Source organism: Channa argus, chromosome 5, assembly GCF_033026475.1.
Source record: "Channa argus isolate prfri chromosome 5, Channa argus male v1.0, whole genome shotgun sequence".
NCBI lineage: Eukaryota > Metazoa > Chordata > Actinopteri > Anabantiformes > Channidae > Channa > Channa argus.
The window spans coordinates 17,750,555-17,764,734 of record NC_090201.1 but is presented as its reverse complement, the minus strand read 5'-3'; the positions used below and the strand labels follow the sequence as shown (position 1 = coordinate 17,764,734).

The 14,180-nt window shown below is 38.7% G+C and overlaps 1 protein-coding gene across 4 annotated transcripts in view; it reads right to left on the bottom strand.

Annotated features, from left to right (window-relative positions):
- Positions 1–14,180, bottom strand: part of kcnab2a (potassium voltage-gated channel subfamily A regulatory beta subunit 2a) — a 79,045-nt gene that overhangs the window by 37,923 nt on the left and 26,942 nt on the right. For 2 of the 4 annotated variants that reach the window (XM_067504974.1, XM_067504975.1), the window contains exons 2-3: positions 10,213–10,376; positions 8,236–8,277 (exon numbers count right to left, since the gene is read on the bottom strand). In XM_067504974.1, coding sequence (XP_067361075.1) covers positions 8,236–8,277; positions 10,213–10,289 — 119 coding nt within the window. In that variant the 5' untranslated portion in view covers positions 10,290–10,376. Of the gene's footprint in view, positions 1–4,401; positions 4,641–8,235; positions 8,278–10,212; positions 10,377–14,180 lie in introns of those variants that run through there. The other 2 variants (XM_067504976.1, XM_067504972.1) reach the window with 2 other exon arrangements.

The window sequence follows — 14,180 nt, the reverse complement described above, 5'->3', positions numbered from 1 at the left end:
CATAGGAAATGCCATTAAAGATGCACTAAGTGTATTAAGGAAACACCAGAAGACACACAACAAAATAATTTGCATTAGCATTTCTGCCAAATTATACAGTAATGCAGTGCATTCTGATGTTTAATCTGAAGTTCATGCAACATAGGCTCTGTGAGAACTTTTAAACTAACAAAATGTCACACTTTATTTAGAATTAGAACTTGACTGTGTGGGAAATATGTGCTGATTGTTGTAGAGAAACAACTTTTATGGGATGCAAAGTGACAGGAGCACAATTTTAAAACTTGAGTGTCTAAGAGGCTGGGGAGAGCCCCTCCAACCTCCTGTCACTACTGCATATTTCATAAAGAGTACAGAGCAATCTGCTTGCAGTCCCCACTGACACACACTTTCCGACATAAAGAAAGAGCAGAAAGGCATCAAATTAAATTAAAATGAAAACAACAGTTCTTACAAAGTGCTGTCTTCTTCACATAAATAAAAAAACATTGTAACAAGTATACTGTAATAAAAAGCATAATGCTATATTTCGGAAATGCTAATGCCCAGAATGACAAAACTTTATTACAATCATTTGGTGATATAGCCCATAATGGGAATTCAAAGAAAGTGAATTTAGACAATTTAAAATGATTTACAAACCCATGAATTGTGACCATGAGAACATGTAGCTGAGATACTATAAATAAGAGACCGTTAAACTGAAATCCAACAATGTTCGAAACAAAACAGAATTGTGTAACTTCTGGCATTCGCACCTCTTGTGCCCACACTCTGACTAGAACATTTTGACAAGCTGTCACACCAGGCCAGCAAGGGATAGCTCAGAGACGACCCAGAGAAGTCAGCACTGGAACTCAAATCTTTACCACTCTAAATACCTAACGTTTTTCACAGTCCTGGGACAAAGACAAGGCATGGGGTTAGTAGCAAGAATGTGAGGCAGTGGGCTCGAGGTAAAACAGTAGATGAACAGGTTAGGCTGCAGCCTATTCTGTTGTTTCCAGCTGCAGATATGAGTCTGTTGCTATATTTAGTTCTGGAGTAGGGGATTGCCTGAAGAAAAACGTCACAGTTGTCCGGGTTTACACACATGCTGCAGTGCTGCTGAGATTTAGAAGAGGGGCTCAGTGATGCGGTTTTGTGTCCATGTCAAACACACATAAGTGAAACAAAGTCAATAGTATAGTGTTTGTGTGTTTGTGAGAGAGAGAGGGTAGGATATTAAGAACACATGTTAGAATGAGCTTTAAAGCAGAACCCGAGAAAATATTCCTCCATGGTGCCATGCTGTGACAGGTTGCTTTTAAAATGCTTTAGTCCAGTCGTGCTCAAGCTTCAATACTAAGCAATCCAGAAATTAACCGAACAGTGTGCTCAACAGTGTTGTAGTGCTAACAGTGATGCATTCATTGTGTGAGGTGAATGCGTTGTGGCACTGAGTGCAGTGGAGGGTATAAGGAACGTGATACTTTTTAATAAATGTGTAACATGCGCCATCTAGTGGAGACCAGCTGTTTTGCAAAACTACTCAAGTGCACCAGTGATCCCATTTCAACTCCATAATTGCAACATTCTGTACATTTTAGAATTTTACAAGATTCTGCAACTTGATTTATAGAATGTTCAACTAATTCATCAACCTGCTCTCCGTTAGCCTTAAACCTCAACTATTTATTGCCAGTTATATGCATTTGCTGTATTTGTTGTTTGCTTTTGCATTGATTTGCGGCAGAAAATCTGAAAGTTCAAATTGTACATATTTGCCTATTATTCTTGACTTGGAACCGAAATGAACGTCAGCAAATAGTTGGTGAATCCTCAACAAACCAATGGAAAACTATTTTGGTAACTTTTGTTAGCTATTTTTGAAGAAAAATGTAGTTTGTAGTTTGACAGTAAAAGTCAAACCCTTCTTTCCTTGCTCTGCTGAAAATGCCATAAATAAAAGAAAATGATCAGATAGTTAGTAATAAAGCAGAAATAATTGAAATGCTCTGTTTGGTTAGAATGTTGAGCCTAAACCTTTTAGAATTAGTATCTCAATACTGCTGACACTGAGGTGTTGATGGCTCCTCTCCACTTTATGATAATTCTTAGAGCATACCAGTTTTTAAAAAAAAAAATCAATAAATAAAATTACTATATTTTTTAATGATTTCTCCTCAGATTAGCCATTACTGAAATTAATCAGTTTTTATGTAATATGTGAACAGCCTGCCTATTTTAAGTTTGTGAAGTGCTGTTGACTGTGGTTTCAGCTTCTTTCTTTGTCCACCTGCCCTCTAGTGACAAAAACCTAAAAATGCACCAAATACAGGAAGTGTCTAGACAATGTTGTCAATATGTCAAATGTCAAGGTTTACAGACATTTGCACGTTTTAATACAAACGGGTGAAAAACTACGTTAGTCAAATGATACAATGTGTGATCTAAAAGTTTTTTTTTTTATGAGAAACAAAGGTTTATGGTAAATAAGTAACAGCTATAGTCAAATGTGACTTTGTATGAACGCATAAGTGGAGGTGCCTCAACAGTGTTCATTCAATCTACTCACTCTCATCCATCTCACATATAACAGTAAACGCAACGATTCGTCTCTAACTCACGGAACTCAAGCAGGCACCTTTACCTGCAGCCTGGCTCTGTCATTCAGAGATCATGAACACATGGAAAGGTTTTTGGATTTCTAAATGGGCTTAAGCAGTGGCAGGAATCACACTAACCTGTTTTAGCAGAAAGACAAGTCATTATGTATTACTGAATGACTATAAATTATGTTTTTGTTTACAGAGACATTCTATGCTTTTCTGGCAATAAAAAAAAACTGAATCTTCATGGCACTCAATTTCATTCCATGAAAAAGATCTCTAAGGGTATTTGCTGAAACGATATCTCAGAGGGAGCGGTAATACAAAATAAAAAAATTTTCCACCTTTCTTGTAAAAGGTGATTTGAAAAAAAAGTTAAACGCAACTTAGTAGTAATGCTGGCCGGCATTCCTGACAACACACCTGAAATAATGATGAGTTTGAGTCAGAGGTTGCATGTACTTGCTGACCCGATTGCAACACTAATTACAGAATTGCAGGCGATCAAAATACAAGAAACAGCAGGACCTCTGGCAGAGGATTTCCTCTGCTACAGCAGATGAGATTATTCCCCCTGTTTTCAACCAGCACCAATGGTTAAATGCAACACAGTAAAGATGTAACATAGTTCACACTAAGATTCATTTCCACTTAATAGGCTGATCCTTATCTTTTTGTTTCTTCTGGTCAAAGACAATAGCTTTGTTAATGTGCAACCAATATCGATTTACTGTAGGTGGATGTAGGGTTTGTAAGGTAAGAACCAAACAGGCTCTTCACAACATTACCTCCCATTCAACATACAAAGCTACACTCCATTCTGTCATGACCCAGTGACTGAGCTTTACAAACCAGCAAAGACAACTATGTGCAAGGCAAAATGCCAGCAGCAGTGACACACAACACTGCCTGCAGGTGACACTAAAAATTGGTCATGGTAACAGCAGTCAACCACACCTGCATTCACTGGTAGTCACTGCTCTCTGTCAAAAACAACAGCAGACATGCCTGCGTATGATGAAAGCGATCCACGTCCGCCACGCTTTCACAACAGCTGCTAAGCCGCCTGCAATGGCTCCATCCTTTTAACGGCAATGGTCCATAAAATGGCCTGTTTTGTTTCCTCATATTGAGTTAACATAGATAAGATTAGAGAGGTTTTAAAAGTCTTTTTGTCAACATTAGAGAGAATTTCATCCTTGTTAGTGGTGCATCTACAAAGCTTTCGCTGCTCTTATCACTAAATATGGTCCCTAGAAGCTCTACTTTTAAAACAGTTGAAGTTATTTACAGACAACATGGGGACAGAACATCTCATATGGGACCGAATTATCACTAAAGAGAAAAGTATAGCCAGAGAAGAACAAAGTCTATGTAATGAGGGGGAAAAGAAAAGTACAACTGCGATTTTAAGGGGCCAGGTAACTCCTTATGGAGCAGCCTGCCCTTCCTATGTAGTTGGGCAAATATGCCATCGACCTAGATGATTAAAATAAAACCTGAGTTCCAGTACCTTTACATGAGTGCAGCTTGACCAGAGGATAGAGCGAGATTGTAGTGGATACTCACAGGAAGATATACCCAGAAACACATTTGTAAATCTTTGTGTATCAGAACACAAGAATACAAGATACAGATTTTTGAGACCCTCACAAAAACAACCATAACAACTGCACACCTCTTTAGCCAACCCTCAAATCCCTCATTTCTCTTGACCACAAAGGTGCCCTCACCTGCTGATTCTTAGCAACCACCACTGTCCAGGTCTGTGGAGTACATCAGTCCCTGGGAAGCTTTGCCCTTCTCTTACCTGTACTTCATGCCTGTCTGATAGGACACACACTCCTCCAGGGCCAAGCCATTCATTTTCAGGAAGTCTTCCATGTTCTTAATCTGAGCGGCAGCTCTCTGTTCCCGGAGTCTCTGCAGCTCAGCCTGGTCTGTCGGCCGAGACGGTGGCTGATTCAGCCCCTGGTCCGAATGGTAGCGGTTGATCCCGCTACGGATGCTTTCGCTGTATGACATGGACAGCATCTTGCCGCTGCCACTGCTGCTGCTCTTCCGAACACCGCTACTTGGAGCAGCCGGTTTGGGGATCTGCGGGTTTTCAGGAGGACAGTAACTGGACCTGCGCCTGCCGGGAGGCCCCCGGGGGCCACCGGCATACCCTCCAGCAAACATGCCCCCTCCCCCCTTTCTCCTCTTAGTGATGCTGAGGCGACCCGTGCGGGAAAGAATAGAGTAGGGACACTGACAGAGCGACAAACCAGCAGGGTAAAGCCACCTCCTTAAATAGCACCTGCTTCCATTAAAAAAAAAAGAAAAACAGCTCTCCTGCTCAGGGCAGCACACGGCCATGCATCCTGTAATCAGAGTCGCACAACATGGCCCAGCACCACCCGCCCCTGACAGGTACAGAATGGCAGGGTTACACTTAAGGGAGTGATCAGGAGACTTGCTGGCGTTTAAAGAGCAGCACCAAAAGGGACACATGCTATCTTTAAAGGGCAAACATTCAAACATGCATCAAGCAACAGGAGGGGATATCATTGCTGGTATCACTTAAGATTCTGACTCAGATGTAATCAAGAAAACAATTCTCAAAATATTCCACAATCTTACAACTACATATAAAAGTCCAAAACAACTGCATAATATGCACTTACTACAGTACATTAATGCAAAATTGGCCTTAACTCCTGATTAATGGAAATGTGATATGACCCCTGAAAATTTACTGACAAGCACTTGAACAACACTCTCTTTGGTTCTATAGAAAACAGGACAGACAAATTCCAACATTACCAAACTTTCACTTAATGCTTAAGATTTTTAAGTTCTAATAAAATTAAAAAAGACAATAATGACTGTAAATAAAACCAAGGATATAAAAAATAGAATATGGAATAACAATTTTCTGTTGATGACATGAGATGAGGTGAGATGAGTTCCTCCCAAATTTGCTATTAATTTCAAATCTCAAAGCTTTTCCAAATAGCTGACATCTCATACAGAGACAGACGACATAAATAAAGGAGGAGACTTCAAGCCAGGCAGCATGCTTCCACACACCCACAGACACACTCTTCGTTATTCTGCCAGCCCCTCATACACAAAACACATACGCAAAAACAACCACGCACACTCCTGATGTGGTCATGGGTGCAAATCTTTCCTCATACTCGCCTGATTTCTTGGGGTCCGGCTCATGAGCAAGGTTGTAGGGTGCTAGTCTGCTCTTATAAACACACACTGCAGACAGCAATGAAGCGGTTCCACCCAAACTGGGAGTGTCTTACAAGGAAACATCTAAACCAATTAGTGAATACGAGAGTGCATCCCTCCCTTCCCCTCACCACTTGGACTATACTCTATCACCACAACCAACACCTCTCCTCCTACCCTCCCTGTGAGAACTCATAGAAGAAATCCATTTATGCCGTTTAGAGGCCTGTCTTGTTTCTGCTAACCGCAGCAAATAATATCAGCCCTGAATAATTCACAAAAGCTTTTGCACTAAAAGCCTCTGATTGTTGTTCCACAGGAAAGAATACTAAGAGCCTGACACTAATGAGTGCCTGAGAGTTGTGTGCACATGAAACACACAAACAAACAGTGTCAAGAAAACACAGACTGTACATATATACGCAGAAAAAGACAAGCTAACAAACATGTTCAAGTACTCTGTGCTGATGCATTATGAAAACCACATCAGTTAGACATGCTTGTGATATCTCAGTCTCGTTATGGTCAGACCATGGTCAGGATAGCTGTGTGATAGCTATGTGTGTCACATAACAATGACTCAGGATAAAGAACCCAGATCATCATCCTATGTACTCACTCAAGTTCAAACTCATTTAATCACAATTTCTGATAAAAACTGAAACCTAATGTGTTTAATTCATATATTTAAATCTACACAATTATAGATCGTGAAGTCATTCATTTTAGACATACTTGAAAGTATTGAAATCCATATCTTTTAATTAGCTGCCTGTATCTGTGAGCCATTTAAGAAAATAATAATTTATCATAACACTTTTCTGTTAGAATCATTTTGTTTACACGTTTTTGAACATGGTAAGCAGGTTTCTTAATTTAATTGTATTTATACAGCACCAAACCATAAAGAAAAAAAAAAAAAAAAACATAGGTAGATTTTATAGTAAGTTCAAGACGTTACTGAATTTCAGAAAATAGTGGGTTAATTTAAACCGAACACCCATCCTAACTGGCCATTCCCCACTGCAGTTGTTTTCAATTAACAGCACCACTAATGGCATACAAATGACTTCACACATACAAGAAGCTATACAATGTTAAACTGCACACGTTTTTTTTTGTGTGTGTGTGTGTGTGTGTGTGTGTGTGTGTGTGTGTGTGTGTGTGTGTGTGTGTGTGTGTGTTTATTTATTTATTTATTTACATTAGCACTATTCCTTAATTAATACAATTCTTGTCAATCATCAGAAAGCAAGAGCTGGACAAACGTATTCTAAAAAGTCTTCCAAAAAGTATTTTTAGTACAGAATCACAACTACGACTTTAACATAAAATGTCTGCACTGGTTGAGTCTTATATACAAAACAGTGTAGACAACAGGCCGACTAAACAAAATTAAAAATATATAAATATACTTAATCAAAATGTACACCACATGATCACTCCGCCAACAAGACAAGGCAGAGAAGAACGAGCACTTGAATTTCACAATGCTTGGATACAACTTTCTGTAGCATAAAAGTCATAGTGTTGCATTGTTGCGATGAGTGAAAAAGAAAATTTCCCTTCCCAGCATCAGTCCATCAGAGTGATAGACAGAAGGGGGCTTAATCGATCTCCCTCATGTAGGCTAGGGGAGAAGGTAGTGGGACGGTTTGCACTTTAAAAGGACAGAAATGTGTGAGGCGCCAAGATAAAAAATCCGATAGTGCGGTCATTACAAGCACATTGACACAGTCAGGGGTTTTTATAACTGGATCAGCAGATTAGGGTCTAATATGAGACCATAAAATATGATCCTACCCTAAAGCAGGAGAAAGACTGACCATCTAAAGGCACACATTTGAAACAGATGAACAGCAGCTATCCTAAATTGTGGTTTTTAAAACAACACTGATCGCTAAACTCCTACAAAGCAAAATGAGGCGGTCCTAATGAGAACCAATGAATTAAAGACATTATTATCTTCAAGCAAGCAATAATGTGTGAATAAGGCAGTTTGATGAAAAGTTTCTCTGTAGCATGTTGAAGATTGACAAGAACAATAACACCAAGCATCTCAAGTTTTACTGCTGGGAAAAAGAATCTAACTCAGACTGTTATTGCTGATTCAAAGCTTTTGTGAGCAACCTTGCAAAAAAAAAAAACATATCATCTCCCCTATCAGGTTTAAGGTGGATAATGCATCGGCAGCTAAATAGTAGATGATAAGTGTTATCCGAGTTATCTGTGTTATCTGAGGTTTACTAATGGATGTATGATTTTAAATGACAGAACAGCAGTTAGCCACAGCAAGGTTAGTATAGTAAAGAAAATAAAAATACATATTTCACATACAGTACAAAATATTTATCATACATACAACACAAAACATATGTAAAGGGACCCTGCTTTGTGACAACAGTGACAGATATGGTACCTGTAGAACTGCAGCTGACGTTTGGGGCTCCCATAGCGAGCGCTGAAGACAAGTGAGGAAAGGAGGACAAAGGAAAGTTACTGAGCAGGAAGCAGGACTTACTAAGTAAAGTCAGTAGAGGTGTTAACCAATGACAGAGCAAACTGTGCAGTAGTGAGAGTAAACAGAAAGTAGGAAATAGAATTACTGCATACAAAGTAAAGAGCAACGTTACTGGTACATGTTTGAAAACAATAAACATCTTCCAGTTGTTTGCACAAATCCAAAACTTTAAGCCCTAAAACTCTTTTTCTGACTTCCCAACGTCAAAAGACCAATTCCAAAAAAAGACCAATTAGAATATAATGGACCAATACTCAACCTAGTGATTTGGTTTTAATTAATTGAATGTAACAAATGCAAATAATCAAGAGCTGAAAAAAATATTATGATTATACATTATAACTATAGTGTTTGCTTAATTTTTTTTCTTGTTTTGGGTATTTCAGCTTATCCTGTACGTTCGCTTTGCCACAGCAGTCCATTGGTTCGTATGGTGGGAATGCCTTGCCCAGGGGAAACTTCAACTCTTGGTTGGGTAAAGCAGGTCAGTGGGAGGCCACTCTACAGACTTGGCCACTAGATGTATTTAACAACTATATTTCTGCTCTTGGCTTCCCTTGTCATAACGGCTTTTGCTGATGGTTTTAGAGCATATTTACTGTTTGTCTCTGTAAAGGCACGTTCTGTAAAAGTTGTGCTGTTGATGGTCCGTACGCAGAAATTGTTCTACTTATGGGACATGAATCTAAATTTCTGCCCTCACAAATAAAGAAAAACTAAACAGCATGTGATGTTTAACTAAGAGGTCTGTAATGTTTCAGTTCAATGGAATAATCAATTAAATACAGATGCAAAAGTTTGCATGAAAAATTGTGCAACAGTATTGGGTGTAAGCTAGAGTAAGAGTAAATTCTCAATGGTTTCTATACAATGCCTCACTCTAACAAATCCTTCGAGTAGTTGTCCTACTAGTTCCAAGTTACATTTTCATGATTTTATTAGTCAACTCTAAGAGTCTGATAACTTTAATAAAATACTGCAAAATGTTAGCCAATAGCTGTACCCCATCTGGCCATAATGGAGGCAATGTGAACATAAAGGCATAAAGCTGGTTGGGAAAAAAAGTAAAGAATGTAGAGCAGATGCTGCTTGGTGATACAAAGCTGATGAGTCTTTGGCGCCACATGCTGGTGTAAAATAATCTATACACTTTGGCAGAAAATGGCTATTGTATGGCTGTTGTATGATTGCATCCTAAAAGGGATTTGCTAATGTTACATTAAGGTTACATAAAAATGAGAAAAAAGTAACCTCATGGACAAACATCACCAGTGGAGAATTATGTACTGTACTTAAGTGCAACTTCAATGTTGTAATAGTATTCCTGTGCTTGTATATCAAAACTTTCACTTAATTTAATGATCTAAGTACCTTTTACACCACTTTGGCTCACAATTTACTTTATAATGTGCATGTTTTTTTATTTATATGAGAGGCTCAGTACTTATACTTGGTTGAAATTAAGTATTTCCTTTACTGTCTGTATTTTTTTTTTTTTTTTTCGGAGATCGAAACATGTTGCGTATATGTAGCTCACTCCGGCTAACAGTAGCCAACCCGCCATTTAATCTTCAACAGCTGCAAGGATTTAGGGAATCAATAGATCAATAGTAGCCATAACACAGTGAACAACTACAAGTTTCAGCTCAAAGGTGTAGTTTAGTACAAATGTCAACAGCTTCATATACATTTGCAACTCAAGCAGCCTGGCAAAGTAGCATAATAATGCAATAGCTTGATTAAGAAATGAACTTCATCAAAACTATTTACTGTAGCTACTTTGAACTAAAATGTACAGTAACTGGGTTTGGACAAACATGCAAATGTACAGAAATGTGTTACATCTGTGCATACAGTGTACATCCATCTACTCACCTGTAGATCATGCCAGGTGAGCCAGTCTGTCGAAGAGAGAGACGAGCGGGGGAGTCTGTGGTAGATTCAGGATACATGGAGGCAGGAGGGAGGGTCTGGCCAGCCTGCCGGGGATGTTGTTCCTTTACTGTTCCAGAGGTACACTCTTTCAGTGATGAGAGACTCTGGAAAGGAGAGAGAAAGAGTCTGTCACCGGTAGGATCTTGTAAACCTAGCTCCTGACATATAGGATATGGCAGAAGCAGCTGTTGTATCATTCAAATCAAACAATCATCAATCTAATTCATCCAGTGTTTCAGGTGATTTTAATCAAGGCAGAAATCTTGATCATGTATTTAGTTTCCAATCGCAAAATAGTGAAAGTGTTACTACCTAATTAATTCTCATTTAGTGACAGAATACATAATTCATAGGGATGGATTGTATAGACTGGGCAAAATAGACAAGCATACGAAATAGCAGTTAGGCTTGTTAGAGAAGAAGCACAGAAAGAATACCAATGAAAGCATAAAAGATGGTAATGATCAACATGTCCCAGAAAAGGTCAAGAACATGGGAGGGTAATTAAACAACAGCATGCCAGCCCACTTACATTAACAACCAGATATGCACTGAAGGGTTCCATAATGCCCCTGTCGGGAAGGACCTAACCCACCACCCATTTTTTTAGAGGCCACTTCGTCTAAAGCAAGGACCACTCAAGATTCTTCTGAGCAATTGGTGCAGTGCAAAAGTGAAAGAGAGACAAAAACTCTTACAGGAGATTTTGCCCTACAGCCAAAATATCAAATGTTACCAGAATGGTACAAAGCCTAAAGATGATGTAGTAAATGTGCCAGTTTTAAGCCTAGATTTTTCAGCCTTGTTTTACTTTGTGATCTGGAAGGGGCACTTAAATATAAAGCTATATTAAGTATATCTGAGCCTTGAAAACAATAACCAGAGGGTTAAAGTGATTTGTTTTTAAAGGCTGCTACATATCTTTACCACTAGATGGAGTCATGCCCCTATTCTGCAAACATGAGCTGAATGAATTAACCACTGAATAAATCATCACACCAACCCCTGTAGCTTCACACAGCTGTGAGTGGAGTGATTTTACATTTATGAATAGGAGTCTAGAATAATATCAGACTCTGTCTATATTGCAATATGCTTATCCTCCTCTCTGAATAGGCAAACAATATTGTAAAAAAATATTGTAAAAAGTAAAAAGTCAGAAAAGTAAACACTCATACACAACTTGAACCCATTCCATGACTACTGTATACTGCACATATGTTTGTGCAAGACAGCAAGTCATAGCCTTCCCAAGATGCAGACCACTGTGTGGAAAGGGCTGCTGCAAAAAAGTTGGGGACTGGTGAGGTTTGGGTGGGTGGTCAGGTACACACATTGCATTAGTACACATTTTAAATGTCTCATCAGAAAATCCCAGGTCAATGCCATGGCCTCTGAAAAACATGTGCAGCACTGCTGGTGTTTTTCATCCAGTATACTGTTGAGAATAAAATAAATTGAAGACAGTGATGGGGATGGTAGTGTGTGACCCTGACAATGATGTGAGCTAAACTGATATGCCCCCTATTTCAAAAGTGACTGCACTCATGTAATTCATGGCTCATAACTGACATTGTAATGATAAAATGAAGGTGACTTTCTCAGGAAGAGAGTATAGTGTCCCACATATCCAAGCACTCATTTGACACTCCCTGCCCATTCATTTCAATCACAGCACAATGGGAGACCAATCATCCCTTCTGTCTGGTGATGATGATAGCATGACCCTGATGGGTAAAAGACATGGCAATAGAAAGTATGACACCACAGCAGCATGCTTTCCTTTAGAAAGAGTTACTAAAAGTAATTTGCTACTATTGCATTTTATGAAATTTAACCTAATACCAATACAAATGTTACAAGCCAAGGTTTATCAATTATGATAGGGCTGATATTTAAAAATCTTAATCAAGGTCATAATGTTATAGTTTTAGCACTCTTTAGGACTTTAGGACTAACCCTCCATCTGACCCAATTTCATTGTCATTATACATACAAAGGTGTACAAATAAAGCACTTTAATCGTCAAATATCATTTCAAATAGGAATAAAATTATGAGGGGTGGTCCCGATACCCCTTTTCCCAGACTGAGTACAAGTACTTATAATTGAGAACTTGCCAATACCAGTTCTAAATGGTTGTCATTCTAGTATGATTTGTTGGACAGTAAAACCCTCACGAATGCAATGCTGATGAGCTGACACTAGCAAACACAGTTGGTCAAAAAAAGGGAGAGGAGGACACACAAAGGCTGGACAGTTCACACTTAAACATTGTTTCCACCAACAGTCATAGAATTTTTGTCTCTGTTAGTCTGGAAAAAGCGCACACACATCTTGCAACTGGAAGTTCTAAGGTGGACAAATCCACAAATCCTGCCAGAATAGAAAGACATGGTTTTCTGCCAGAACAAATATTACCAGCTGCAATAACAAATAAAACACAGATTTGGGGTGAGATCCTGAATGCAGAGTCACAGACAACACAGACTGTAAGGTCTCCAGAGGAGTATGGAGGTAAACAACTTTGTCAACCAAAGTGACCTTTAGATAAAGCTGTAGATAGCGAGGACATTTGTAATGTAGACATAAATATTAAAGATGATAAAATAGTGTTTATGAGAAAAACTGTTAGCTACTGCATCTTTAAGACTTTAGCAGAGCAGAGCTTGGTATAAAAACAAGGGCAGTATTGGAACAGATTCAAAATAATGATATTAATATAAGGACAACCCTATAAATGATTTTTGTGGTATAAGCATGAAGAAAAATATCAATTTCTATTTAATCACAGTTCTCCTTTGTATAATTCAATATCCGACCACTGCCTCCATTAGTAACTTGAATATTACCTAAAGTTCTCTTTGTTGTACAAAGTTATTTTACCTTCATATTCCTGTGTAGAATCTACATTCATGTTGTCTTCTCGATCCAGAAAGTGCAAAATACATCAGGTAAACAGCCCTGATTGGTTTCCACTACAAATTTTAACATATGGCAAACACCAGCACCCTCACATCACAGTACACCTACAGTAAGGCACATGTGAAATGAACAGTGGAGTGAAACCTGGCCAATTAGTGCATGTTTGCATAAAATAGGAAAACCAGCACATGGGGCCTCTAGGCTCCAGTGCCTACTTTTCTACTTTGTGCTGTGTAATATAGTAGGTCTTCAGCTGTTTTTACATACTGCACAAAATGTTTGTGTTTATACCTCATCACTGACTGTAGCACGTGATGCACCAGTCTTACAGAGGTGCCTGTAGTGAGCTGCAGTTTAAGAGGATGCTGCTGCTGATTGCAGCAATGCGGTAAACTACAAACTCATCCTGGCTCAAGTTAGAGGACTCAGATTTACTGCGCTAATGGGCCATTGTGCATTTTCAAGAATAAACCTGCAGACAGTCATAAGTACAAAGGAAAGTGGGGAGAGAGAAAAAATTACTGCAACTGGCATGTGTCTATATTCTTCCAAACACATAACATTTTTATCTCCAATTAAAATTTGTTTTTTTATTTTAAAAAAAACAACAGTGTTTTGAGAGTTTACTGAAAGGAACAGGAATGAGTCGATGTCTATGTGCCTGATGTGCCTTCAAATGGACTTCCTGGTGCGTATTTTATCCTCTCATTGGTACTTTGTAGCAGCACACCCACACCAGCATGTCCCGTAGAGTTTTCGATGCGCCGTTATTGTTGATGCGAACATGGCCTGAAGCATCAGGATTTATGTGTTTTCAAAGTGCATATTGTCATTTTTGATCAGTTCACTGCAATACACCATGCAGGAATGTAAAGTTTAATTCATTTGCGTACATAATAGGTAAGAAATACAATATCTGCACTTTTTCTCAACCTATGATACACATATTTATATTTCCCATTAGATTCACAATTGGTGTTAAG